The 27,301-nt window shown below is 41.5% G+C and overlaps 1 protein-coding gene and 1 non-coding gene across 2 annotated transcripts; one reads left to right on the top strand and one right to left on the bottom strand.

The window, feature by feature from the left end:
• Positions 1–860: 860 nt before the first annotated feature.
• LOC146707286 (uncharacterized) lies at positions 861–16,058 on the bottom strand. Its single transcript, XM_085458613.1, has 7 exons — positions 15,837–16,058; positions 7,719–7,821; positions 5,690–5,755; positions 5,360–5,556; positions 3,759–4,857; positions 2,814–2,950; positions 861–1,868 (listed from the first exon to the last, which is right to left on the bottom strand). Exons 1-6 carry the CDS (start codon positions 15,906–15,908, stop codon positions 2,823–2,825), a joined length of 1,665 nt encoding a protein of 554 aa, XP_085314739.1. The 5' UTR covers positions 15,909–16,058; the 3' UTR covers positions 861–1,868; positions 2,814–2,822.
• A 7,360-nt stretch (positions 16,059–23,418) lies between these two features.
• On the top strand, positions 23,419–23,490 carry trnac-gca (transfer RNA cysteine (anticodon GCA)). Its single transcript has one exon. It is a non-coding gene; the product is annotated as a tRNA-Cys (tRNA).
• Positions 23,491–27,301: the final 3,811 nt, after the last annotated feature.

Below are 27,301 nucleotides of genomic sequence, written 5' to 3'. Positions count from 1 at the left end.
GAACTTTCCTGGTTACAATGACCGAGGTACACCCTCTGGTTTATGTGGGAATGTTCTAGAGAAAGTGGAAAGACTCTTCAGCCTTTCTCCTATGATTTTACAAAAAAAAACATGCAATATCTTGTTTGTTACTATACTAAATATAGCTAAGCACAGTAATCTTCAAGCTTAGATTTGCAGCCTATCTCCAAGGCAAATTTGCCACATGTGAGCTATTATGAAGTGTTTATACATGTCAGGTCCTGGTAAAGGACATGCTGAGTCATCGTCCTTAAAGAAGAGAATCTGCTGACCAAATTAGCTTTGCAGGGGGAAACCCCCGTTACACAAGAGAATGACATTTAAACTGCTTCTCTTTCTTAAATCATCTTTATAACGAGTTTCCATGTTGCTGTCTCTACTTGCTATAGTTTCACAACTGTATATTTCAATGAGTTGATTGTTTTTTTCTGTTTGCATTCCAGCTCCTTCTCTCTTCTTGTTTTTTCTCGGATGCCATTTCTGCTCCACTCCACCCCCAGCTGAGCCCTCACCCGCTCCCTCCCTTGTCGTTCATCTTCTGGCCATTCCTGCACTGACACCCTCCCTCCCTCGTCTCTCTTTCACCATACGATACTCCCCTGTTGACATGGCCGTCCATGAGTTGCTATAGCAACCAGACATTTCTGCTGACCCCTACCTTGCTTTGCATGACAGAGCTGCAGGACGTGCAGTCATAGGGTGAGGATTATCGGTTCGGTCTGATTTATTGGCGCATGCACACAGCTGAACATGCACGTGAACGTGCACTTGTATTAGGCATGCGTTCACCTCCATTTAGAGACTCATGCATGCATGAACAGTCAAGTGAAAACAAAATATTCATTCAATATTTTTATTTTATATTAAAAATAACATTCATTACAGTAACAGTTGTACAACCAATAATTATAATCTGAAACAACAATAATTACACTTGAGAACCAGAGGATTTCACATCCCCCCTTTTTTTAAATAAGTTAAGAAATAAAGTTTTTCTTTTTTTCCCCGTGGAGATCATTTTCTAAAAGCATTTATACAATACAGTGTTGGCTATAACTGGCTCACAGCGATCTCTAACAGGCCAGGTCTTTAAGACTTGCTTTAATGTGGATATTCATAGCAGGTTATCTAAGCAGGCATTTAGTTGTTATTCCATTCCATTTTGATCTGGCAGTAGTACAAAATGAGCAGGTTATCGATATTTTCCAGTATATTTAGCTACAGTACACGGTAGAGCACTTCTCTAAAGTCAGTGTTGTATCGTCAGTGTACGGCTACTCCAGTGTTAGATAACTTTAGACATTTTAGGATAAGAGTAAGGTTTGGCATTGAGGCCTGAGCTGCACTCTGCAGTTTCCAGTTATCACCCCAGTGTAAAAATCCAGTTCTCCACGTCTCCAGTCTCAAATCGAGACCCAAACACTTAACTTCCAAGTCCAAGTCGGGTTCTCCATCTGATGAACCACAAAGTTGAAGTGAAAGGTGTTACAGTCGCCAATCAATGGCTGCAAACTGCAAAAAGAGTCGACTCTGTTTCAGCACCTCACACACTTCCACTCATCAGTCCAGATCAGCTGGACTTGTGGTTCAACCAAATAAAATCCAGTGTGTCAAACACCCTCTGGTCCACAGAGTTCATATGATTGCACTTTTATAAAATCCTTAATGCTGGATGGGCCGCGGCATCTCTGGAGCAGGTGACTCCGTGTGAAGCCCTCCATTGAAAACAGCAACACTGTTTGCACCCTCAGCTCTGTCCACACAGTCCGGACTGTCCAACGTTTAAGAAACCCATTCTTCTGGTGTTTCCACATTCCTTTGGAGCAATGTTTCTGGCTGAAATCTTCCTGTTAGAAAGGCAAAAGAAAAGTCGGATAAGTCACATACGTTCACTGTCAGCTTTTTGTCTACACTGATATAATATTTACCTAATAACCCTTGGGTTACAGGGTATGCTGCATATCCCTACATAATAGGTTTGCCTTACTTTTACCAAATTTATGTTTTGTTGTTTCTGCGTATTAGCTTTTGAAGCCTGCTGCTGATTCAAGATTCTTTATTCGTCACATGCATAGTTATACAAGTATAACACGCAGCGAAATGTAATACTTGAATCTTGAATCTTGAATTTAAATGCTGGCTGCCACAAAACTCTGAAGACTAAATATGGACAAATTCCTGTATTACTAATTACTGACAGAACCCAGCAGTGGCAGATGGATTTCAGAATTTTTACATTTAGCGTTTTATCGAACAAAATATTAACACTAGTAATTAAAATAATGGCTCAATTAGTCTTGAAGACGTTTCACGTTTCATCCGAGAAGCTTCTTCAGTTCTAGGGTCAAATGGTGGAGAGACCCAGATTTAACCCCTGTGGGAGTATTCCCCCAGGAGGGGGAATAGGACCCCCTAATGATCCTCTACCTAATCACATGAGCTAAGGGGGGATACTCCCACAGGGGTTAAATCTGGGTCTCTCCACCATTTGACCCTAGAACCGAAGAAGCTTCTCGGATGAGAGGTGAAATGTCTTCAAGCCATTTAAAGAAGTCCAGACGCTTTTCTTTCCAAGCTCCTTAGACTACGATGACCTGGATGACTGAGAACCTTCACAGACAATGGCTCAATTATTTTATCAGCGATCCCAGCATCCATTCAGCTTCCATTTAAGACTTCCAAGTACCAGTGCACAGATTACCACCCTCACGTTAAACAATATTGTCCCTTCTACAAAGCTTTATATTCACCTCTCTCTTAACCCTTAACCCTGTCTGTCTCCTTGATCTTACCTCGCAGGTTTACATGATCATAGCTCTAATGGCTGCTTTGCTGATGCGTTTGCGGTTCTTCCTCCTGCGGCGTGGTGAAGCGGGACGAAACGGAGCTTTACGGGCTGAAGGCGAAATGGGAGCCGCCGTAGAGGAAGCTGGAAGAGATAAAACAGGCAGTAGAAACAGAATGAGTCAACTTTTTTCTGCAGTTGTTTGGCCAAGTTTGAACACAGAACCTTTTCTTGCACAAGTAAGTGAAGCAAAGAATTAACACATGGTATAGAAATTGTGCAGTGGCTCCAATTGTACCCTGCAGGGCACCAGATAACTTTGAAGCCTGTGTAACAAAGCCTGTGGCTGCCTGCAGGTTTTCCCACAGTCAGAAGTTCAGCCTTCTGACTGCAGAGCTCTCAGGGGATTGAGGAAGAATGGCAGGACACATGTGGCCATGTTGTTCAGTCATACATGTACTCTGAGCTGCTTCCTGCCTGGGAACGCGCACGAGGTAAAACTTACAGTGGAGTTGTGTGACAGGTGGCATTTGTTTGCTTGACTGTCAAATTGCATGCAACTTGCTGGAGCAGTGGAACACGAGTAAAGAAAGAGCCGGCTAGATTTTAATGTGGATCCTGACCACGTTCCTTAAAGGTGCGAAATATGACAAAACAGAGCACTGGCCACCAAGATATGTCTTTCCAGTAAAAACTAAAATGATTGTTAACACTGAGTACAATCCACACATCCAGGGTGGTGGTGTGTATCCAAAAATCTGTCCAGCAGTGAGTTTGCTTTTCACACCTTCCACTTAAAAATGTATTAAAAAAACAATTTGGTTTTTTAATTCAGTTTTCAAAAATGCTGTTTATACACACACACACACACACAGACACACACACACACACACACACACACACACACACACACACACACACACACACACACACACACATATTTGAACAGTACCTGTTTTAAATGTAGTTGGCTTTGGTCTCTGGTGAGGATGAAGCGGATGTAGATGAGTCTGCTCACTCGGTTCTCTCTGTACCAGCTCCAGAAGTTTCTGCCTCCTTTCTGCCTCTGTTAAGCGACCGTCCTCACCGGTCACATTAGAGTCTTTTTTCTTCCCCTGATTGGCCAGCTCTGTGGTGGCCGAGTCCCCGCTGTTAGCTGAGCCACTTTCCTCCCTCTCGTTCCCTTCTTTTTGACTGGCTGTTTCAGTCTCAGCCTGTTTGTGATTTGTGACCTCTATACTTTTTTGGCTGGTCACAAAGTCTTTCTGAATGGTTGTTAATGGAAGGGTGGAGGTTTCTTCAAATTTGGGTGGCTCGGTTTGGCTGGCAGGGGGTGAGGCACTGTCTGACTGGGGAGTGTCGAGGTGATACTGCGTTCTCAGCTCTCGGTCCTCCGTTGCTCCGTGGTTGTACTGCTGTGGAGGTGACTGATGATGATGATGATGATGATGATGATGATGCTGATGATGCTGATGCCTTTGCTGATGCTCTAATAACTGTTGCTGCCTCTTTGCGTGATCGGGATGATGCACTTGGCCCCCACTGTGTGATGTATGCACACCACTTTCCTCCCTGCTCCCTTCAAACCCACTACCGTGCCCCACTTGCTGTGTACTTCCCATGACACTGTGCTCCGCCCTCGCTTCAGATGGCCAGCTGCTGACCGGCCTGGGCAACCCAGGCTGGGGTATCTGATGCACCCTGGGCTGGGTCCAGTGTACAAGCTGGGTGTAACTGCCATGCTGCCACTGCCTCACCGCCGGCTCACGCTCTTCAGGACCGTAATGCTGCTGGTTGTACTTTAGGTCATCGTGGCGATGGAGGTCAGCCTTGGAGGTCTGAGTCTTGGGTGAAGGGGGCTGAACGAGCCGGGGAACGTGGGAGGACAGTGGCGGCTGTTGTGGGGGAGGTGGAGGAGGAATGGGGTTAGAGGGAACAGATGAGGAGGAAAAGGAGGACAGGCTCTGGCACCTGCAGCTGACGTGATCTTCCACTGGGATGATGGGTTTTTCATAATGGGGCTTCTTGTTAATGTACTGAATCTTTATCACCTGGCATAAAAAAGGTGGAAAAAGATCACAAAATTAGCACAACTGATTGTGATTTTAAAAAAATCAGAAATACAGAACTAAACTGTGAAATTATCTCTGTATTTTTAATGAGGAAGTTTTTGAATGAGTAGCAAAGAGCTCTAATTGCTGTTGACACTTTCAGACACGTTAGCATTTCCAGGCTATTTGATGGATCCTAGTCAAGACTTGTTTTCTCTTTTTAAAAAGAAAAAAATGTTGATTTACCTGTTCTTTAAGCGTCATGCATAGACTCAGGTTGCAAATAAATTAACAATGTCAGTCTAAGTCACTTCAGGCAATCAAATAAAAATCACAACTCAGACCTTAGGCTAGCTTTTAGCCTTTGTACTCCTTTAAACTGGCTAATATGTTATATAATTCTGTAAATGTGCATCCAAAACCATATATTAGACAATATTAACCACTTGTGACTCTCAGTTACTCCCTGAAGTCATTAATGGGAGCTGCATGATCTGCATACCTGTAGGTATCTGGTGGAGGTGACTATAGGGACACACTCCATCCGTGGACTGTTGCAGCAACCTGAACACCGCTGCACCTCCACACATGGCGGCCACAATAAGAAGTTGGCATTGCGGCGATCTAGCATAGACCTCGTTACTTCCATCACCTCTGTTCGCACTTTACAGGCCGCCTGCTGGGCTGGCTGCGCCTCCACTGTTAGGAGAGAAGAGAGGCAAAGGCATGGATGAATTTGTGAGTTATAGTAGAACTAGCATACGAGGTTAAAAAAAATAAAAATAAATAAATAAATGATTTTGAGGGATAAAAGGTAGATGCAGAAACTTACCAAGACTTCTAATGTAGCGACCATGGGTGCCTTTTGGGATAATATCATGCACGTCCTCTTCCTCTTCTGCAAAAGAAGAAAGGAGAGGGGATCAAAGGATGAAAGTTAGCAGTGAACTTAATAGCAGTCTTGGGTAAAATTAAGCAAGCACTTTCACAGGCAACAGAAACCCTGTAACATGCAAGTCCGTTAGGGCAGTTTTTAGCTAAACTCATTGTTCACTACACAAAGGAAGCCATTTTTTTCCTCCACTAAAACAATTAGGCTATTTTCTGCTACAATTTGTCTCGCTGCTGTCAAGAATACTGTTGAGGCGAGATATGAGCAGTTAAATATAGCTCATGCATGGAACTGTGAGCGTATGTTTGCACTCTCACATATGTCGTCATTTCACACTCTACCCTCTAAGCCCTAATTATATCCCTGGGTATAGATTGCATGTGGCTACTCCGTGTGTCTACGTGCAGTACATTAATGTATGAAGTGCTATTTGGCAGCACAAATTAATTGCCTGGTTCAGACAGAGAGCAGATCGTTAGGTTCTCAGAGGCTAATTTCTCATTTTATCTGAATATTTGTCTGTTTCTAATTGGATTGGAGAGCTGAATCTTGTCGTCCTCATTCATATATTAATATCTGACTCATTTAATTTTTGCTAGCCGGCTAATCAGCAGGCTGTGTAGCTCATTCTGCTAATTCTGATAGCATTTTATTTCATGTTAAATCTCTTTCTGAGGGCCAAGACTTTCATGTTTTTATTAAAGTGAGTACATATATTTACACAGCGATAACAAGAAACTCTTCTGCAGAGAAAATGGAAAATGCAAAACTGAGAAAAATATATTTCTGAGCATAGCATAATGCTAATGAACATGTGCCTAAATGCTAACAGTAACAGTACTAGCTTTGCTAGCATTTTAGCTAACAAAAAGAATGGTAACAATAGCATTTCACATGATGGTGTTTACACCAGTTTCACATCATAAAGCAGTCAACTCTTCAACTGTTCAACTCTTTGCCTCATTGATTTTAAACACAGCATTATTGTTTATTATTGTGTATTGTATTTATCAATACACAATAAAAGTTTAATGGATAATTTGCACTAAATACAAAGTACAGCTCAGGCTTACGTCACTCATTTTGAAGATGTCAAACAACTTTTGTAACCTATTTGTGCAGGGAAAAGCCCAAACGTTAACCATTCAGTAGTACCAGAGAAAAATTCAGTGATTCAAGTTTGGAACAAAGCAAACTTAAATAAGATAGACCTGAAGCAGAGTTCCAACATCCACTGAGTCATGATAGAATTTAAGATGCTGAACAATTAAATTTGAACATTGGCATTGCTTAAAAAAAGAAGAAAAAAAGGCAGTAAAATGAGTCATTCGTACTTTGTCATCTCAGAATCTTGATAAAACTAAAACTCAAAAAATAACTGGCTTCAGCCAAAAAAGGGAAAAAATAGTTTGATCTGCCATAAAAACAAACTTTGAGTCACTTCCTCGTGTCCTGTTTCTGAGCATCCTTCCCATTGCTGGTTCCTCTCTGTGGTTTTTATGCATTATGATCAAAAGTCTGTCTATTAATATATGTATCTGTGACTTGAGTCCTCTAAAGGGTAAGACTATAATTAATTTTTTAATCACCCGCTGGTGCGCATTTGTGGACAACTTAGTTTGGACTCTGTTTGAGGGTGCAGGCATAGCGGGGGGAGGTCTGTGCCTGTTATACAAACATCCATAACTCAAAACCAAGAGAGGAATCCAGAGCAGGAGAACAATGTAGTGACCTTGTGTTGAAGGCTTTTCTTTCTCTCTCTCTCTCTCTCTCTCTCTCTCTCTCTCTCTCTCCTTTTCAGTTTGTCAAACACACAAGGTCACTGCTACTCTCTCCTCCCATCTTTCCTCTTGTCATCAAACTGTTCTGTGGGTACACCCAAATGCTTACCTCCTCCACGTCAGTCTTATTACTTTCTGTATATGTGCGTGTGTGCGTGTGTGCATGTGTGCGTTGTGGTCATTAGTACCTATTGCATCGGTCTCCTCCTGCAGAAGTAGCTTCAGGTCTTCCACAGAGGAGATGGGAGAGTTCCTCACCAGGTCGACCAGAGATGAAGGGAGTGGATCGCCCTGTTGAGACAAACACAAGCATTTGTAGTAAATCATAATAATTTGCTTGGAAACAACTTCTATTGTGAGGTAAGCCCTACGGCAAATAGAACACACATGGATACATGGAGGTTTTTGAATTTCAGCATCTTTCTCAAAGTGACTTTGATACGCAAGATTACCAAGCCGCTAATCAAAGTGACATTGCATCCTGTTCAATTCAATACCCAAAACAGAGACGAAACCCCAACAACAGATAACCCCAGAGTGAGCAGGCACCTTGTGACAGTGGGAAGGAAAAAATCTCTTTTAACAGGAAGAAACCTCTGGCAGAACCATGTGGAAGAGAGCCAGAAATGAATGATAAAAAACTAATGACTAAATGCAGAGTAGTGTATAAACTCACGGAGAATGAAAAGAGGTGAGTCAAGAAGAAACACTCAGTGCATCATGGGAAACTTAACTGATGTGTGTCCCAAATCAGGACTTCCACACCAAATACATCGTCCTTCTTGTCACATACTTTGCTAAAGGTTGAGGCATGTTTAAGTAAGGGAAATGGTGCTTCACATGTTCATATAAAGTTATATAAAGAAGTACTCCCCAGGATCTGTAAACAAACTATGATATCTGCTTTAAGGCAGTTTTTTCTCACTTTGCATGTTTGCCTATCAGGAGATAGCTCTGCAAGTCAAACCTAAACTGCCCTTTTTTTCCTTCTCAATTAGCAGCGTGGATATTTTGCTAGTGAAACAAAGCTGGTGTCAAATGCCTTGTCACAAAACCTGCACGACTCCAACACCAGCACAAGAACTATATTGGCTGTTTGAGGGCTAAGGTCAATCTTGAATTGCAATTAGCTGCATGTCTTGTTTGGGAAGGAAATGCAGGTCTAGTCTGGGTTTCAAGTCCAAGAGCCTGACCCTGAACTGTGGCACAGTTATTATTTTACACAGGAGGCAGGGAGTGTCCTCTTTGTAGAGGAAAGAATGCATTCATGGGAAAACAGCACCACACATATACACCATGAATACACGGGCTCGCTGTGTTTTAAAGAGTTCGGATCTTCGATTAATTTGGGTGATTATTTTTCACAATGCGAAATGAGGAAGAGGATCGACGTGCATGAAACAGCAGAAGACAGTTGCAAATGTATCACAACAGTTACACAACTAGACAGAATTGTGCGCTGGCGGATTGAGAGAGACACGAGGGCTGGCGTACAATATCTCAGTCCTTGATCTCCAGTTGAAATTTGCTCCACTTTCGCTTCCTCCATCAAAGGAAATGATGGTTGTGATTGGTGTTTGTTGCTCCCTCCTTGGCCGTTTACCCACAAGGACTTTTTCCCCTTTTCTCTGAATCAATCCTGACCATTTTTGTTCTTTTAGTTCAGTTGCAGTCCACCAGCCTAAACCATGAAGTTTGTGTTGTAAAACAACACAAAAAGGAATGAAAAATATCCTTTAAGTTATGCAAGAAATCTCATTATTACTCGAAAAAAATAAAAAAAATAGAGAGAGAGAGAGAAGTCATGTATTAATGAATGAAGTTTTAATGAAAAGTACTGCACGATTTCATTATGGATTCAGCGTCGCTGTTTTTAAGGGCAGACCCTTGTGGTTTCTTTATCGAGATCAAAGGCGGATGACTCAAAAGTCATTGGCACATTTTGCTGTGGTTGGCTCTAAGTTCGCGCTATCTCCAAGCAGTTGGAATAACACTTCATAGTGTCACATGCCAGAAAAATGCCAAAACAAATCAGGCAGTGTTACGATCATGTGGATAACTCTCAGAGAGAGACGGGAAAATGAAAGCAGCGAAGTAGATACGGTCTCTTTAATGATGATGAAAAAATGTGTGGCCGTAAACGTGTTTATATTATCCGTTTTATCTCCCGTGAACACTTCAACTGCAGCAGTCATCACGATCAGGATCTCTCCTGACACAGCTAGTCAGATGAGTTTTATGTAAAACCAGACTTGTGTCTTTACAGATTTACTGTCCAATTGCTCAACGTGTCTCCTATGGTTTTGTGAAGCTTATTCGCAAATGCAAAGGTCGCCAAACTTGAGATGTTTCTTGTGATTTTAACAGTAAACCGATCTTTCTGATGAGGTGCACTCGAGGGGCATCATCAGTGTGCACCCTCTCTGCTTTATTCCTTTCTATATTTCAAAGCAGCCGTTTTCAGTTACAATTCTGCACCTAAATTGAGCAGAAGCATCATTAATGTTGTTAGGAGCACCCGTGTTAGGTTTTTCCACACACACAAGTGCAAAGATTCAGATCTTCACTCTGATTATATTTGATTTGCAAGCTGTAAGTCTGGAAAAGCTATGTTAATGCTGCAGACATCTAGAAGAGGCAGAGCAGCTCATCTGTTAATTAGAAGGTTGGTGGCTCGACTGGCTCCTCCAGTCAACGTGCTAAAGTATCCTTACGCAAGATACTGAATCCTGAGTTGTTCACCGGAGTGTGAACGTTTGATAGAAAGCACTTGGACACAGACAAGCAATCCTTATATGATTGTGTGTGTTTATGAGAGGCGTTGTATAAAAGAGTAGAAGAGCACCACACAAGAATCAGTCCATATCTACCATCACAATAAAGAACCTTCCATCTCCATCTTCCACCTTCTTAGCCGTTACATGTTTTACATGTGCTTCATGCAGGCTAAATATAAGTCAGTACAGACTTAACAAGCAATTGAAACCCTACCCTCCCAGGTAAGGCCGTGCTGGACTGCTGAACCTGCAATTAGCCAAATCCAAGCCTACCATCAGTGGACAAGATTTTCTAAAGCTTCAAAACAAAGCTAAGAGGCAGTGTAGTGGCCTAGCTCCCTCTCAAACTACCTGATGACAGTAGGCTCAGTGATCACTGTGGTTTTTATTTGTTTGCTTCTTTGTTGCCAAACAGACTCCCCGTTTGTCATGAATATACCAACACTGTCTCTCAGATGAGCTGACAGATATGACTGTATACACTCTAAGAATAAATAAATTAGTCAGTGTAACATCTCCTTCTCCTCACCCCTTCCCCTCTCTGAGCTGGGATCTGCAACATGCTTCTTCCTGTTAAAAAGGAGTTTTTCCTTCCCACTGTCACCAAGTGCTTCATAAAAGGGGGCTTTGTCTGTATTATTGTAGGGTCTTTACAATATAAAGCTCCCTGAGGTGACTAATGTTGTGATTTGGCATTATATAAATACAACTGAATTAAAATTAAAATCAATGTTTTCCTTAGGATGATCACCTGTTTAAAGTCTATCCGCTGTCTGATCCAGAATGATTTCTTTTATCATCATTTCATAGCCTCCTATACGTTCATTTCCCCGACTAGCTTTCTGTTCTTTTGTCTCCTTCTGTCTGCTTTGTGGGCGTTGATGGCTCAGGACACCTGGATGACTTTCACGAGCCACTGGCTGACCTAGTTAAGCAAACACACATACACATACTCACAGTCTCTTACACACACAACCTCGCCCCCTCTTTTCCCGTTTATGTACAGATGCTTAACCACTTAACTGTCTGCCAAATTTGTCCAGCGAGCACTGCCACAAACTTGCACTCACACAGGCTGTTTCCTCTATGCAAGAAGCTCTCATTACAGCCCTAGTGCTAATTGCAAATGCACACAAACACATGCAGGCACAAACACTCACAGAGAAATTAGAGAGCTGAGCAGTGAGACAGGGAATAGTTTCTCACTTGGACATGCAACAACCCCCTGGTTATAAAAATAAGGAACACGAATGAGAGGACAAGTTAAAAACAGTGGTTTGAGCAGAAAATCGCTCAAATCGCTCAGCACAATAAATTAAATATCCTGGCTTATACAAATCTATTTTCTGCTGAGTGTGTGTGGCTGAGCTTATGGGTTAAAATAAGCGTATATAGGATGTCACGGTCTGCGAGGAGGTCATACACACATTCGTGATAACACACTGCATGGGGCCTGTGAGGAAGCCTGGAAGGCAAAGAGCTTGCATGGAATGTTTGAGGAGAAAGGCGAAGTGTAATGGAATGTAATTATGGGGCCAGCTGACTGCTCTCTCTCTCACACACACACACACACACACACACACACACACACACACACACACACACACGGAATCAGAAGCACAGACCCTGGAAAAAAATAAACACAAAATAACAGCAAATCTATATCTGTCACTACTGACTCATAATCACACCGTGGTATCACAACACATGCCTCCTTTTATCAAAGATGAGGCAGACTGCCAACTTACTACTAAATAAACTGATAGACTTGAAGACAACAGTGGGAACTCTCTCACTTATGCACAAATATACAAACAAGCTGAATACAAAGATCATGACCGCCACCCAACACACACACACACACCCACACACACACAATCCAACCATGACTGCAGAGATGAGGGTACGGATGATGGATGGGGAGCCAACATGAGGACAAGGGGGAGCGGACGGGCGGGAGAAGAGATGAGCTGAGATGGGAAGAATAAGAAGGAGGAGGAGATGTGAACAAAGTGGCTGCAGCTACACAAGTCTGATCATTACAGCAAGTGCCACTTCTATAATTTGGCAGCTTTTAAGTGAATCTTGTGTTTGCACCTTGCGTAATAAATTAATCAAACCGCACTGAAAACTCAAGGGAGTTCTACACACACATTATTTGCACAGTAACCAAAAGGTGGAAATAATAACTTAATTAGCCATTTAGTCACTTGTCAAACAAAATTGAGAGATCGTCTTTCCTCTCAGCTCCTCACTTGTGAGCTGCTGCTTCTCTTTGTCTCAGCAGTCTTGTTTGGATTTTGGCCTGACAGTTTTGCCCAAGCAATTTCAAACATTTCACTCCAAATAGAGTTGAATTAATGATAAAAAATAATAAAAATAATAATAGACTTCAACCACTCAGGATAAGTCTTCACTATGTAAGGGGCTAGTAACCTGTTTCAAAGTAAAAGCCTGACTGCTATTTTATTAACTTCTTTATTATCTTTATGGGATTGCTCAGTAGGTAGAGCAGTGGCCTCATGATCAGAAGGTCAGGGATTCAAATCCACTGCACGGCTACCCTGAGTTATCCCTGAGTAAGGTACTGTCCCTGCACATTGCTCCCTGGGTGCTAGATTGGTGGCTGCCCATTGCTTCACTGTGTGAAATGCAGAGAGGCATTTCCCCACAGGGATCAATATATTATTATTATTACGGTGGCCCTGAGAGGTCAAAACACTGTAACTTAAGAAAGCATCACCAAATTAAAAAATACTGCAAAAGTAAACTAAACTATATTAGAGCTGGACCCTCCAATGGTAGCCCACAAAACAACGGCGGTATCGCAGTGGCTACTGCCATCTTTTATATACAGTCTACAATATTTCCATTGTTTTTCATTTTCATTCTGCATTACATAAGACTGACTTTTCTCTAAAAATGAACTGCACAGGCTTACAAACAAATACTCTTATGTGCCACTGCACTTTTTCTATTTGACACACATGCACTCACTCAGAGGCATAACCCCTCTGCAGTACACACAAATACAAAAAAACACAAGCACATATGTCCGCTAACACATACACAGCTACGCCCGGTCACGTATCCAGATGTGCACACACACCACAGAAATACACACACCGCTACACGGGACACAAAGTCCATGAAATCCCTGGCAGATTAGTTGTTGTTCTTATGTAAAATGGATCAAGCCGACAGGCAGCAGCAGCAAATCATCCCCGCTCGCCCGCAGAGACAATAGTCAGACAACAACCTGTTCAGCAGCCACCAATCAGCATCTGTGATTTGAACAGCAGAAGATGAAAGAATTAAGGTCTGACCTGATGCGTGGGGGCTTTTGTGTATTTGACTCCAGTTCCATTTAAATGGATTTTTTAAAAATGAAATGTTACAACTCTGTGTGTGCATTCACACTTGTACCTGTTTGATGCATGATGATGCAAAAGAAGTGACAGTTTGACTGCATTACCCTTTAACAGCAGGCAGAAAAAACAGTTCTTGCCACATAAATTAAAATAAAGATTTGGGGTTTAACTGATAACATCAACCTGCAATGTCACGATGTAGCTGGATTACCTCCGTGTGATTGAAGTGTTTTCCACCAATAGATGTGACCAAACTAAGACAGCCAAAGACTTCATTTTGCAACAAGTGGGCCAAACACTGAGAGATACACTGACTTAACAAGTAAATTCATAATGCTAATTAACCCAAGTGTGCTGGCCTACAATCTAGGGGCCACAAATCTAACTCACACCATACTTGGGTTCAACACAGTGAAGTTACTGAACCTCTGAAGCAGTAGCACACTGTCAAAGGTGAACTGTGCAACACTGAAGCCTTCGTTTATTCAGAGTAAATGTTCTAAGTGTATAAAGGAAGACTCCATTTGTTAGTTCCAACCCTTACAGGATGATGTGGTTTTGAGGAAGAGAACCTAAGATTGGTAAAAAGGAGATCACACAAAATTTCAGGTCAACTAAGGTCTAGTCACACTTTCATTCACCTCGACGGTGTTACAACGCAAACAATGTATATACTGCATATATGCATGTACTGAGTTGCCTTGGACAGAGCTAACCATGTAGGAGGCTATCCTGAATAGAAGTGTTAACACGACTAAGTGTGACATTCATGCAACACTGGGCTAGATCTTTTGGCATGTTAACTGTGACACTATATTTCTTGTATCAACTTAATCGTTGAGTTTAAGCAGAGCTAAAAATGTAGCTTGACCTTACTCAAATAACACTCACGGGGGTGTTTAGAAGGTGCCAACATTTTTTTGTGATTTAGATGTGAATTATTTTTTTCCAGGGCTCCAGGCAAACAAATGAATGACACTGCGAAACACTTGTGCACCATCTCGTAAGGGGAAGTCCCAGCTGGTTAAATATTCTTGTGATCATGATTATGTGCTAAAGTGGTCCACACCAAGTCCAAACAACTACTACATATGTATAAGGTATTTACACATTATGTTTGGTTTTTTTTTTTACTGTAATTATACATGTACAGTCTTTATTTGGCCAACTATGCATTTCTGTTCGCAGAGATATACATAGCAGCTGGAAAAATGGGAATCCTTAAAGAATCAATTCCATAGAAAGATGATTTTAAAGGTGTGGCGACAGAGGTCCTTGGTGTATTTGTCATGACAACAAAAACAACAGCTATGTTGATGGATGGATTTTGGCTCTAGCTCTTTAGACTGGTATAGCTCCTGATGCTGGGCCACTAGCCAAGGCCCACCCTCAACCTGGCTTCCCCGCTCTCTCTGTGGCACTGTTACGCTCAATACATCGGGAATATGACCTTCTCAAAACGTGACAGAGAGAGAAGCAGATAATGCACAAGCTGCAGAGGCACACAGAGATTATTGAACAGACTCGTGCACAGGTTCACCCATATAAACACACAAACTTTACATTTTCTCTTTTACTTGGCCCATAATGTGTAACAGGAAACATCCACCAACCGTTCGCAGAATCACCTCAGGGAGTAATATATGTCAAACACTTACTCACAAGTCAAGAATTCAAGTTGGCTCACTATGTGACATATCAGAGTCTGAACATGAACTCACAACCGTGTTGACTGTTATTTCACTGATATTAAATCCTACCTTTGGAAAACTGTATTCTCAGGTTAGTAACGATCAGAATAAGAAAGATATCCCTGCCAGTCCCATCCAAAACATCTACGTGCTAATGGTTTCAAACTCATGACCTTTTGCAGGCTTCTCAGTGTGTCCTGGATGTCTCACGGGTGACCCTAAAGCCAACCATTTTTCCCACGCAGACATAATGTTTAAGCCTTTAAATTTAAAAAAAAGCGGACAAAAGTTTTGCTACAAATATAAAATACCAATCTTAAATCAAAATTAATTTTGTTGTGGTTGCTTTTCAAGACAGATCACCTCGGTCTTACTACCTCCATCATCCTTAAATCAACAGTGCGACTATATTGATTCTTAACCTGTGTCCTCTCGTAAATATTTACCAGCAAGTCCCACAGTCTTACCTCAGCGCTGCCGAGCCGGAGACGGGCCGCCAAAAGCGCAGCCAGCAGCAGCACCAGGACCCAGGACCTCATGTTTCCGCCCAGCCAGAGGAGCCGCAAGCGACCGGCTGGGCATTTAGCACTTCGGTGTCCAATCCCCCGGCTGCACCGAGCGTCCTCCCGGTGTTGTGTGCTGACCTCTGGTGCAAAGCACGCACTGTTAAATATCCCAAAATGTGTCACTGCCTACAAGCGCCGCTTGTCCAAATGTTTGCTCACGGTGACTCACGCGCAGGCTAGACGTCTGACTCTGTCCATACCGCTTTTTTAGAAAACTCGGGAGACGTCAAGGGTAAGTGCGTAACGCCGGGTGTTGGGAAACAACAAAACATGCAGCTACACAGTTTCTGTTATATCAGCATGTAATGCAAAAGACAGTCCAAATAACGTCCTCCAAATATGCAAATAAAAAGATTCGTGCGCGTGTGCCAAGGTGTTCGATTCGTCCACTTTCTGGATAAGAAAAAAAAATCCAGTAAAACTGATTAAATCGCAAGTTCTCGCTCCAAAACTGCAGTTAAATGTAACAATGATGCAACTTCATGGTAACATTTTGAGCCCCACATCTCCAAAGGTCCGTGCGTAAAAGTTGGTTCACCTTGGACTTGCGCGTCGCGCGTAATTCTCTGGACTCTGCTGTAAAATAAAAGTCAGAATATTCTTATCCCAGCGCGTTTATCTCACTGCAAAACCCGAGCGCGTTTCTCGTTAATAGCGGCTCTTTTATGTCTCGTGCTTGGCTGCGTGTCTGTTCCTCCTCCGGGCGCTCGCACGCTCGTTCATCCGCTGGATCAGGTTGTTCTCTCCCGTCGTGCCTCTCTCCTCTCTGATTGCGACTCGAGCGGCGAGTCGCTTTTCCGAATCGAAACAGCTTGAAGTTTAATAATCAAGCTCGACTGATGGAATGAACTCGTACCGGAAAGCATCTTATTTGAAATTTAAAAAAGAAACTATTTGTGTTTTGATAGTCATTCAGCCTCGTATTTATCATGATATAGCGATATTCTACGTGGAAATCCACTCAAATCACGAATTTCCACTAAATTCTAAGACACAGCGTTTCATTTATTAATATATACGGCGTGGGAAAATTTTATTTTGAAGGTTTTCCTGCGGAAGTCTGTATCTTTATGTTGCCAAGTTGCAATTGACGTAAAAGTCGTAAAATTTCGGGTTCGGTTTTCTCTTTTTGCCACCTTCTTATTAGTCGCAAGGAAACCCAAGAGCCTGTGGGTGCTCTTAAAGGGAAAGTCTGTACTATAATAGATCGAATATTATTTCCATCTGAATAAATCTCAGTCTCAGTCTGTGTTCATAATGTCAAACTGTCATATTTGGTGACAAAGTCTTTACGCCATATATTAAAATGCAGCTGTGTGGTTCAGCTGGGGAATTTTTCCTTTCATCTCAGTGATAATCCACTGCGGCACTTTTAGAATATGAGAATGAGAAAAGAGATGTGTTCAGCAAATTCAGCCCGCTTTATAAAGTTAAGAGTCAGAGCTCAAACAAACAGTTTCACTAAAAAGTCTAAGCATTTGCTGGTTGGATTATAGTTTAGATTGAACGACTGGGGGTGGGGGTTAGCAAACAGCACAAACCAAACAGAAGCAGAAAGTCCAGACAATCCTTTGATTGCATTTTGAAAGCACTTCACTGGCTGCGCTGCTTCAGTTGTTTAGACAAGGTGAACTCCACCTGTTACCAAGGTAGAGATGGACTGCCTGTCAGACACATTAAAAAAACGACAAATTCAGATTTCTTGCTCTACCGAGAATGTCAGAATGTGCAAAATATGCAAAATACCTTGGTTTGTCCTCACACACTGCCGCAGCATCACGACAAGCTGATTCTTATCACGTTTGTTTCACATGTTTTCAAAAGGACTGCAGGCAAATTATTTTTCATCCTGCTGAGATAAGCCGTCAGCACTTTGAATATCTAAAAGTACTAGTAAGATTTACATTATCCTCTGGTACAGAACTTTACCTACAAGGCTTTAAAGATGGACTATTATGGCATGTTTCTCTTTTTCTTTTTAAAAAAGAGCATCAAAGGGCTTTATTTTACTGGCCTTTAGAAAGTCATCCTGCTCTATTGGGGAGAAAAAACTATTTTTGCTTTGAACTGAGAAGCTTGGTGACTTGAAGATAAATGCACTCTCGCTGTAGACAGTGAATGTTTTCCAGGAAGCTCATTTTGGGGTCATGGCTTGATGGACCACTATGGAAGCCGGGAGTCACGTTAGATTCTTCCTCACTGCTGAGGGAAGACAGAGGAAGCAGGCATCCCTCTTTAGCTATTCTTAGACCGCATGCACACACATGCACGTATACATACACACTAGCAAATTGGCAGACCTTGGGATCACTCTGCTGTCAATGACAGGATGAAGTGTGACCTCTCAAATGTAATAATGAAAGCATGGTGCATATACAGTTTGTGTGCATGTATCAACTTGAAAGCGTATCACGTTTACAGCGCTGCTTGCTGTCAGTTCTGAAGGTTCAGCATAAAATTCCTGGTATGTCAGACAGGAAGGATAGAAACCACACACACGCACATGTGTTTGAGCAGGTGAACTACTGCAGAACCAGACAGAGCAGAACAGCTTGCACAGCTGTCCGTGACACTGGGGGACACAGATGTGCGAATACAGCCTCTGTTGTTTGTGGCATGTCAAAGCCAGGGGAGGCACAAACTCACCTGCAAAGTCATTTTGATAAGACTGTGAAACAAAAGCAACAGAGCTGCACTGAAAATATACTCAATTCAATTCTATTTATTCAGTTTTTTTTAATATAGTGCCAAATTACGACAGTCACCTCAAAATCTCCGAAAGAAGTCTCAAGTGGACATTCAAGGTACTGCAGCTTTTTGACATTTTAGCATTTTGTGTGTTCATTATGAATTGGAAATAAATATGTTTACTGGAGGATCCACATTCGCGTGGTTGCAAAAATAAGATCAGACTAAAGAAAACCCCTCAAAAACTGAATACGGACAAAAAAGACTAATTCATTTCCTTTGACCAGCGGCAACAAACAAGTAATCAAAAGAAGGTTTAAGCCTCAAATTTCTGAAGCTGAAGTTGGTTTAATTCAAACAGCATATCTGGCTTGTACCACATGAAGGTTATCGTACCATTCTTTTGCTTTCACTCTCACACTCTCTTTCTTTTTTTAAACCTTGCTGCACATGTGAGTCTGTGTAAGAGCGTTAATTAACTTCCTGTCTAATATCCTTATCTAATTAAAAGGGGAAATTTCATCCCCTCTCTCCTCTTGCTGACTTCCTCTTTCACCACAGCCAGTTGTAGAATGAAGAAACCAAATGCTGCGCTCCTACCAAAGTTCAAGCTCGTGTCAAAGATTTAACACACAACATTGGAAGCTTGTCCTGCTGCTATCTTGGTGGGCTGTCTCATTTAGGGCTATTGAATGTTATTTTCCTGTTATATCCTATAGGATCAAAAGTTGAGAAGTTTTGTTGGGATACATGAGTTATCGTTAAAAATCTCTCCTTTGTTTAAAGCCAAGTGGGGTCACAATGAAGAAAAATGGGCAAAGATAAACTCTGAAGTAGGCATTTAAGGATCACTGAAGACTTATACTTTATTTTCATCTGCTCTAATATCTGCTCTATTTTTAACTCCATAAACTCATCCTGCACAGTGAAATATTCTGATGTATTTCCATTCTAGTAAATAAAATGTTATAATTATTGTTATGATGAACTGATGCATTCAGATGGTGTTTCATTAGCCAGAGGACTGCGTTATAGGATGAAAATGGAAGAAAACTGGAAATGTCACAAAGTGGACTTCAGCGAATGGCTAGCTTTTGAAGCTAGCCATAAAACAGCTAGCCATAAAACAGCTAGCCATAAAACATAAAAGTGGTATTTGTTCCTTGTGAAGCATTTTTAATTCCATTATCTTTCCAATAATATAGCAAGTCATTATCATTGTGTGAGCAATTAGCAGTGAGTGATTGTAAGTCGGAAGTGTTAGCATTGCTAACACTAAACTTCCCAGAGAACTAAGCTAGCTAGTGTTACATCTACCTCACCCTCTCTTGTGCGGTAAGTATGAGTCACATCTGGTATTTTTTTCAAGGTTTTCATGAAGAAGAAAAGGAAAATATTTTATTTTGGGTCCCTACTTTGTATTAGAATTGGTGTTAATCAAATACTAAGTGTGCTCTGGAAAAAAAAAAGCGTACCCATTGACATTGTCACAGCTCTGTGAATCAATTTACAATTTTTTTTTCTCAAACCAAGCTTTAATGAGATCGAAAGCGAATGAGCGACCGCTGAGTCAAAGCAAGGGAAGAAGGAAAAGGCAGGGGGATGCTGAGAGGAGAGGAAAAGAGAGGGCGGGCAGCTGCCTCACAGCTGTATTGTTGTGTGTGTTTTCCCAACATCAACAGCAGGGGAAGTGGAACAGAGCAGCTAAATATGCAAACGGCACAATGAGGCAGCGAGTGTGAAGCAGCTGTAGAGCACAGCCGTCGCCAGGTCCATGAGTATGAAATGCTGAGGACCGCCTTCGCTTTGTACAGGAAGAGCTGACAGAGCGTACACACTGCTTTTCAGACAACAACCCCACATAGATAACATTGTTGCTAATCTGAGCATCTCTTTTACTGAGAGAATATTGTGTTAATGAGACTTTGTGAATCTTTTGGTCTTTGTACAGCCAAGAAACAACACGTGTTTCCCTGTTCGGGTAACACTGACAAAACCAAAACCAACAAAACTCATATTTGGCTCAGTGGCATTTAAAGATGAGCCTAAATAGTTGAATGTTGGGGAAATTTACTCTAGATCATAGGTGTCAAACTCTGGCCCGCGGGCCAAATTTGGCCCGCAGCCTAGTTACATTTGGCCCGCGAAGCCATACCAAATTATTATTAGAGCTGGCCTACTGGTATTATACAGCTAATATTTATATTGTTTAGTATTAAGCTTTTCTTGTTCCATATTCAGTTTTTCAGCAAAACTTGTTTGAGTCCATAAGAAGAGATTCATTCTTATATCTGGAGGAAGATTTTTTTTTCAATAAATATTAACTTTAGCCCGCGACCTTGTTCCAGTTTTGAATTTTGGCCCACTGTGTATTTGAGTTTGACACCTCTGCTCTAGATTGTTCCTTCCTGCAGACTGGCACATGCGAGGACGTATAGCTTGATGGTAGAGCATTTGACTGCAGATCAAGAGGTCCCCAGTTCAAATCTGGGTGCCCCCTGACAGGCTATGGCCTTGTGTGATACGTGACATTTAATCTCTGCCAAATGTCCCATATAAAAGCAACAGTAACAACAGTACATTAATGGGGCGATTGTGGCTCAAGAGTTGGGAGTTCGCCTTGTAATCGGAAGGTTGCTGGTTCGAGCCCCGGCTTGGACAGTCTCGGTCGTTGTGTCCTTGGGCAAGACACTTCACCCGTTGCCTGGTGGTGGTCAGAGGGCCCGGTGGCGACAGTGTCTGGCAGCCTCGCCTCTGTCAGTGCGCCCCAGGGTGGCTGTGGCTACAATGTAGCTTGCTGTCACCAGTGTGTGAATGTGTGTGTTAATGGGTGGATGATGGGTTGTGTAAAGAGCTTTGGGGTCTATAGGGACTAGTAAAGTGCTATACAAATGCAGGCCATTTACCATTTATACTCCTACCTTAGATTGCTTGCCACCATTAGTATATGAGTAAGCTGGTGAATGTGATTTATCACATGTTGTGTACTTAATCTAACACGTAATTACATAACACTAGTACATAATACATTATGAGTGTGTGTGTTTGTGTGTCTCTTGATAAATAAATAAACTTAACAGTGACATTTAGAGGTGATCAAGTACTCAAGGATGAATGGAGGATTTGATTGCTGACTGCATGAGAGCTGTTGGGGTGAAAGGAAAGACTCTTCATGTGATAATTGGTCGTCTTGGCTAATGCAAAACAAAACAAAAGGAATCCACGCAGTAGATATTTTTCCTTATTACCTTAGCAACAACAGATGCAGCGTTTTTTAAGGGAGTTTTTTCTTAGTGTTTATTTTTAGACTTGTTGTGTTACCTGATAAGTGATAAACTTGTGACATATCTATTGACGCATATGTGCCACTTGCTTTTATTTGCAGTGCCTGACGGCAGCAATGTGTGATTTCCTTCAGAAATGGTCCGTGTCACCACCATCATCACTGCTATCCTTATTGTTGTCATTGTTGTTTTTTTTAACCTACATCCTCCATACCAACTTTTCATTATGTTCCTCTTTCCTTCTCCTCCTCCTCTTTGCAGCGTTATTATAAAACAATAGTTTCCACCAACAGTTTCCTGCTTATCCATATGTTCCACCTCAGTCTCTCTTCCTAATCCCATAATAGCAGTGAAAACCTCGTGTTTGCCATGTAATCATCTGAGGCCATCTGAACTGCTAGAAAGGTCCGATCAAATGTGCTGCTTCAGTCCTCTCCCTGATTTTTATGAGTAAAAACACTCGCTGTGTTCCCAAGCACAGCTGCCTGCCGAGTGAACGACTCTCAGCAAGATGATCAGACGCCAGTGCTCAGTTTACTCATCACTGCTGATGTTTCTGGTTAATGAAGTGCTGTGCTGGTCCTGCTTCACCAGCTGTGCCGGTTTTCTCCAAGGCGTGCCGGTTAAATAGAATTAGGCAGGTTAAACGTACGAGAGTGTGCTTTCAATATTTAATAGCGTCGTGTGTTTGCTTTGTGTTTTTATCACAGTTATCTTTCTCGGGCAAAGAAAAAAAGAACAGTAAATAGTATACATATGGTTTAAGAAGGTCATACTCTTTTTCTTGGCTCGGCTTGCAAACCAAGAAAAAACTTCTTTTCTCTACTATTATAAACAGTATTACAACAACAAATGAAAAGTAAATAAATTAATAAATAAAAGTATAGTAATGAACAGATTTAAATTGGAGCTCGTTTTGTTTGTTTGTTTGTTTGAGGTAAATTTCTGAATAAATCAATTAAGTATAACTCAGTGACCTTGGACTACATTTTTACTGCTCCAAAACTACAAATGTGGCAACTTTCTTTTACTCTTAATTGCATGTTGCCACTCTGATCCCAACAGTATATGAAAACATAGGATTAAAAAGTTGACTTTTTAATTGCATCCTTTGCAAAATAATGATCTGAAATCTGCTGACTGCAGTTCCTTCATATCAGTCAGGTATTATATTAAACATGGTGCTTACACAACACTCTTGTACTCTAACTGAGCTCTCCTCATGTTCTTTTTTTTAACTCTAAACAGGTCACACACATTCATCGCAGTGTTTTCTTCTATACCTGAGCATCTCATCTAGCATTCACACACACTCACATGCTGATGGAACCACTGGGCTACCTGCTGACAGTCACTAAGTATGATGAGGTTTAGTTCAGTGGCAGAAGGTTTTACTGCTTATCCTATATTGTATTGCGGCTATAGTGGGGGGGTATATACAAAGTGATAAAGTGACTTGAAGAGAAAATATGAGTTGTTCGGCAGAGTTAATGTACTTGCTGATTGTGGTTGGGGGTATAGCTCAGTGGTAGAGCAATTGACTGCAGATCAAGAGGTCCCCAGTTCAAATCTGGGTGCCCCCTAAGCCATCTCAGTGAAGGGCAAATAATCATTCAGAATACTTAGAAACAGCTCCTCCTAAGACTTTTCTCCAATGACTTGAGTGTGTACAATTATTTGAGTATCAAATGTTTATAACCTCTACATGGGTGATGGGTTGTGGTTTTATTGCTCAGGAAAAAGTAACAACTGTTGTTTCACCACATAGGACCTCTGCTTCAATTAAGAGGGAAGAAATAGTCTCATTTTAAGAAAAATTAACTGTTCTCATGTTGTGCTGTAGTTAAATATCTCTTCACAGGGGAATCTTTGTTATATTGATGAATCTGCAATGGCTGAGCAACCACTGATCTTAGACGAACTATAAGGCTGCTCAGAGAAGTGCCATCTGACTAATGTTAAAACAGATATTTTTCTCTTCTACTTCTGAGTAAAACCATCTACCTCGTGATTTGAGTGAGTGAATCTCTAAACGCATTGTTCTGTGGCATTAGCCACTGACTGCATCTGCTGGCTGCTGTGTGGTCATCTTAATGCAGTCTGAACATTTAAAAAAACGTTTCGATGATGGAGTCAAATTCACGACCTTTTTGCTGTGAGCCAGATGAGCAGCTTTGTTTTTACAAGAACAGGGTGGAGCTGAATTCTGATCATGGCAGATGGAGGCCCCGCCCCTGAGCCTGGTTCTGGGGTTTTCTCTGTATTGTTTTAGGGTCTTTACCTTACAGTACAAAGCACCTTGAGGTAACTGCTGTTTATAATTGGTGCTATATAAATAAAATTTTGCATCACATTGTTTTGGGTCTGCTTGTCAAAGGTGCAACATGATGGTGTCTGTTTCCCACAGTTTATACGACCCTTATTATTCCACACCTTTAAGCTTTTTTTCTAATAACCTTCTAAGGTGCTGATGCTCCAGACGCAGGTGCAGAAGTGGCTTCATGCACACAGACACACAGAAACACACACATACGTAGACACTTTGATCTGAGAGGTGGATGTTCAATTGGTGGGAATTTCCCCTTATATCGCTGTAGGAGGCTCTTCTTCCTTTACCTTCCAAGAAAGTAAAACATCTTCTATTCTTGCTTTCTTCTTCCAGCTCTTCTGAAGCTCGGTGAGATTGCCCTTTGGGGTTGGAAGCCTTTCACACTGCATGTTCAATTTTTTTTCTCCTTCTTCTTCTTCTCCTCCCTTTTGCAGACACGCTCAATCCAGTCGTTGTCCGTAGTCCTGTGATCCTTTCTCAGTGAAGCCGAGTGTTTTCCATAGGTCTCCTATAAGGTCTTGGTGTCACACTTCAAGCAGCCCCTTTAAGCACTTCCACGACACTTTGTTGCTGACAAGTGCTTATAGGATGAAGTGGAGCTGCCAGCAGTGAATGAGGCTCACTGTCTTTCACCAGAGTAATGAATGTGAAGTTTTCATTCGAGCAGTGCTTGCAACACCTCGTCTACAAATTAGCCCTGTGACAATTTGACATGATTTTTTTGTTGTAAAGACAAAATGATGGTCTTGAAAGAGGGCGCCATTCTTCCCCCCTTCTCCCCTCAGGTGGAGAATTTCCTCCCCGAAGGCCAAAATGTGAACTTGAGAACAACAAAATTAGATTTAGCAAAGAATTCACCCGCTCTAGCTGCAGTGGCCTCCCGTCTTTTCAAATTAAAATAAATACTTAACTAGTATCCAGCTTTCAAAATCACATTTGCACTAACTCACTTAACAAAGACAGCGTTTGTGCAAAGATGCATGAAGAAATTTAAACCTGTACTATTTGATTATTAAATGGCTGTGGTGTGAAACATCATCCCTTACATAGCAAGAGTCGGGTTTAAGTTAAGGTTGCTAAGGTTGTGGTTAAAGAGACTGTTGTATAACTGAAATGTCACAGGTGCAATCTGTGCAGCAGCCACGCAGAACCAACTGTTCTGATAAAAGCTCCTGCAGCAGAGTCACTTTCTTTCCTCTCCTTATTCTTCATTCATTGAAACATAGTTAAAAATGAGAAGCAGACTGCACCGACATCTGAAATATCTCAAGATTTTCCTGCACCTGCATTTCCCATGTTTCCAGCAGTTAACCTTTTGATTCTTTTTCTTTTTTTTTCTTATGATGAACGACTCTCAGTGAGGCGCGACCGCAGTTCTTTCCAGCTAGGAGTTATTTTGCCATCGCGAGCTCAAAAAAACAACAAAAAAAAACCCTCTGACTCAAGTTGTCAGTTTTTAAGGAAAGGGTCATGAGTGCCAGAGAAATAGCACAAGATGGTGCGAAAGATGAACACACAGTGTATGAAAAGTGCGCACACAAGATGCAAATAAATATGACACACACCTCGAAGGGAAGCCACTTCCCTGAAAGTTGCCATCTGGGGAAGTTCTCGTGGTTTTTCTGTGTAAATTTACACAGTTGTGGCTTTTACAGAGTTGCTAAAAAAAAATCTGAACTGAGATGTGGAGCAGAGGAAATGCGTCAGCACAGGAGAAATGCTAACCTCTCAGTACAAGCTCATCCATTCACGCACTTGCATATGGGGCCTGTGTGTGTAAGGGTGTGTACGACCCTGTATAGTTAGGGTCATTGTCTTAACAGGCTGACTCTCATCTGGTCAAACAAGTGAATGCTATAAAAGCTGTTATGCAACTTTTTTTAGGTTAAGGCTGTGCTAAGCCACTTTTTTGTTCTGTTTATTTAGAGCATTTTTTAAAAAGATTTGTTTGATTTGGTCAAAGTAAAGATCTATGATAGATTTCAGTGTTAAGCCAAGAAGGCAAACACAAGCAGTAACCTGCTGCCCCAGGCATCTGCACCACACTACTTGATTTAAGACACAAAATCAAATAAACTCAGGTTCAGGCAGGTCTTGCATATTGAATTATCAAGACTTGGAAAGGACATAATGTAAGATCTTAAAAACACTGTCATAAAGAAGAAAGTAAATGTAGTTTTAGAGCTGAAGAGCTGCTCCCTGGCTTATTTTAATGCAATTCAAAGATGACCTAAAGGAATTGAGAATGGACTTGGGAGTGTATTTGACTGATTTTGAAAACCCAGTATAGGGTAAGTGCAGTCTCTTTTTCCATGTGCATTGCATGGATTCATTCACTTAACCCCAATTTGATTTATTTTTCCATATATAGGCGTGTATCAGTCATAGCTTGATTAACATGCCTTGTCCCGTGCAGGACACTTCCAAAATCCAAATGTGCAAAAATGTTTTCAAAGGTAAAAAAGACTATTGTAATCCTCAATAATTCAACAGGTTAGCATGGTTTTCGCTTTCATACAGCCTTACAATAGTTAGAAGTCTTATGGTTCCCAGAAGAGAATCAAAAGTTGGAAGTGGAAGCAGGTGATGTGGATGATGAAAGATGCAGAGGTAGGAAGAAACAGAGATAGAGAAACTAAAGGAGAAAATGACTGTGAGATGAAAGTATCTCCGGTATGCATCTTCACCTAAAGTCTAACCAGACAAAACACACACACACACACACACACACACACACACACACACACACACACACACACACACACACAACCTAGCTTATTTCTGCAGTATATGATAAGGTAATAGGAGCATTACAGTTTTTTACAGCCGCTAGGACACATGTCTCAATACTTAGGCCACTTTTGCAAAACTCTTCACACAATTCTCCTAACTGACCCTCAGCGTGGCAAAGCAGTTCATTTCACATTCAAAATGCACTACAACTACCAAAACACTTTATTCAGGTCTCAAATAAACTCATTCTTCCAGAACACTAGCAAAGGTTGACCACCGACAAACACACTTTGTCACCCACAAAACAATGACCTAAAAAACACTAACAACAT

The sequence above is a fragment of the Copadichromis virginalis genome, linkage group LG6, assembly GCF_057382275.1.
Source record: "Copadichromis virginalis isolate Kocher_CV1m ecotype Utaka linkage group LG6, C_Virginalis_male_GT1.1, whole genome shotgun sequence".
Classification (NCBI taxonomy): Eukaryota; Metazoa; Chordata; class Actinopteri; order Cichliformes; family Cichlidae; genus Copadichromis; species Copadichromis virginalis.
Note: the sequence above shows the minus strand (reverse complement) of the source record. Positions and strands in the feature narration are given on the sequence as shown.

What these genes read in the sequence shown, in the direction of transcription:
- LOC146707286 (XM_085458613.1), bottom strand. Translation starts at nt 15,908, where the DNA reads ATGAGGTCCTGGGTCCTGGTGCTGCTGCTGGCTGCGCTTTTGGCGGCC. An exon ending in GGAGGAGACCGATGCAATAG is followed by an intron (nt 5,756 to 7,718) that starts GTACTAATGACC and finishes CTTCTTTTGCAG; the next exon opens with AAGAGGAAGAGGACGTGCAT. An exon ending in CCTCCACCAGATACCTACAG is followed by an intron (nt 4,858 to 5,359) that starts GTATGCAGATCA and finishes TTTTTATGCCAG; the next exon opens with GTGATAAAGATTCAGTACAT.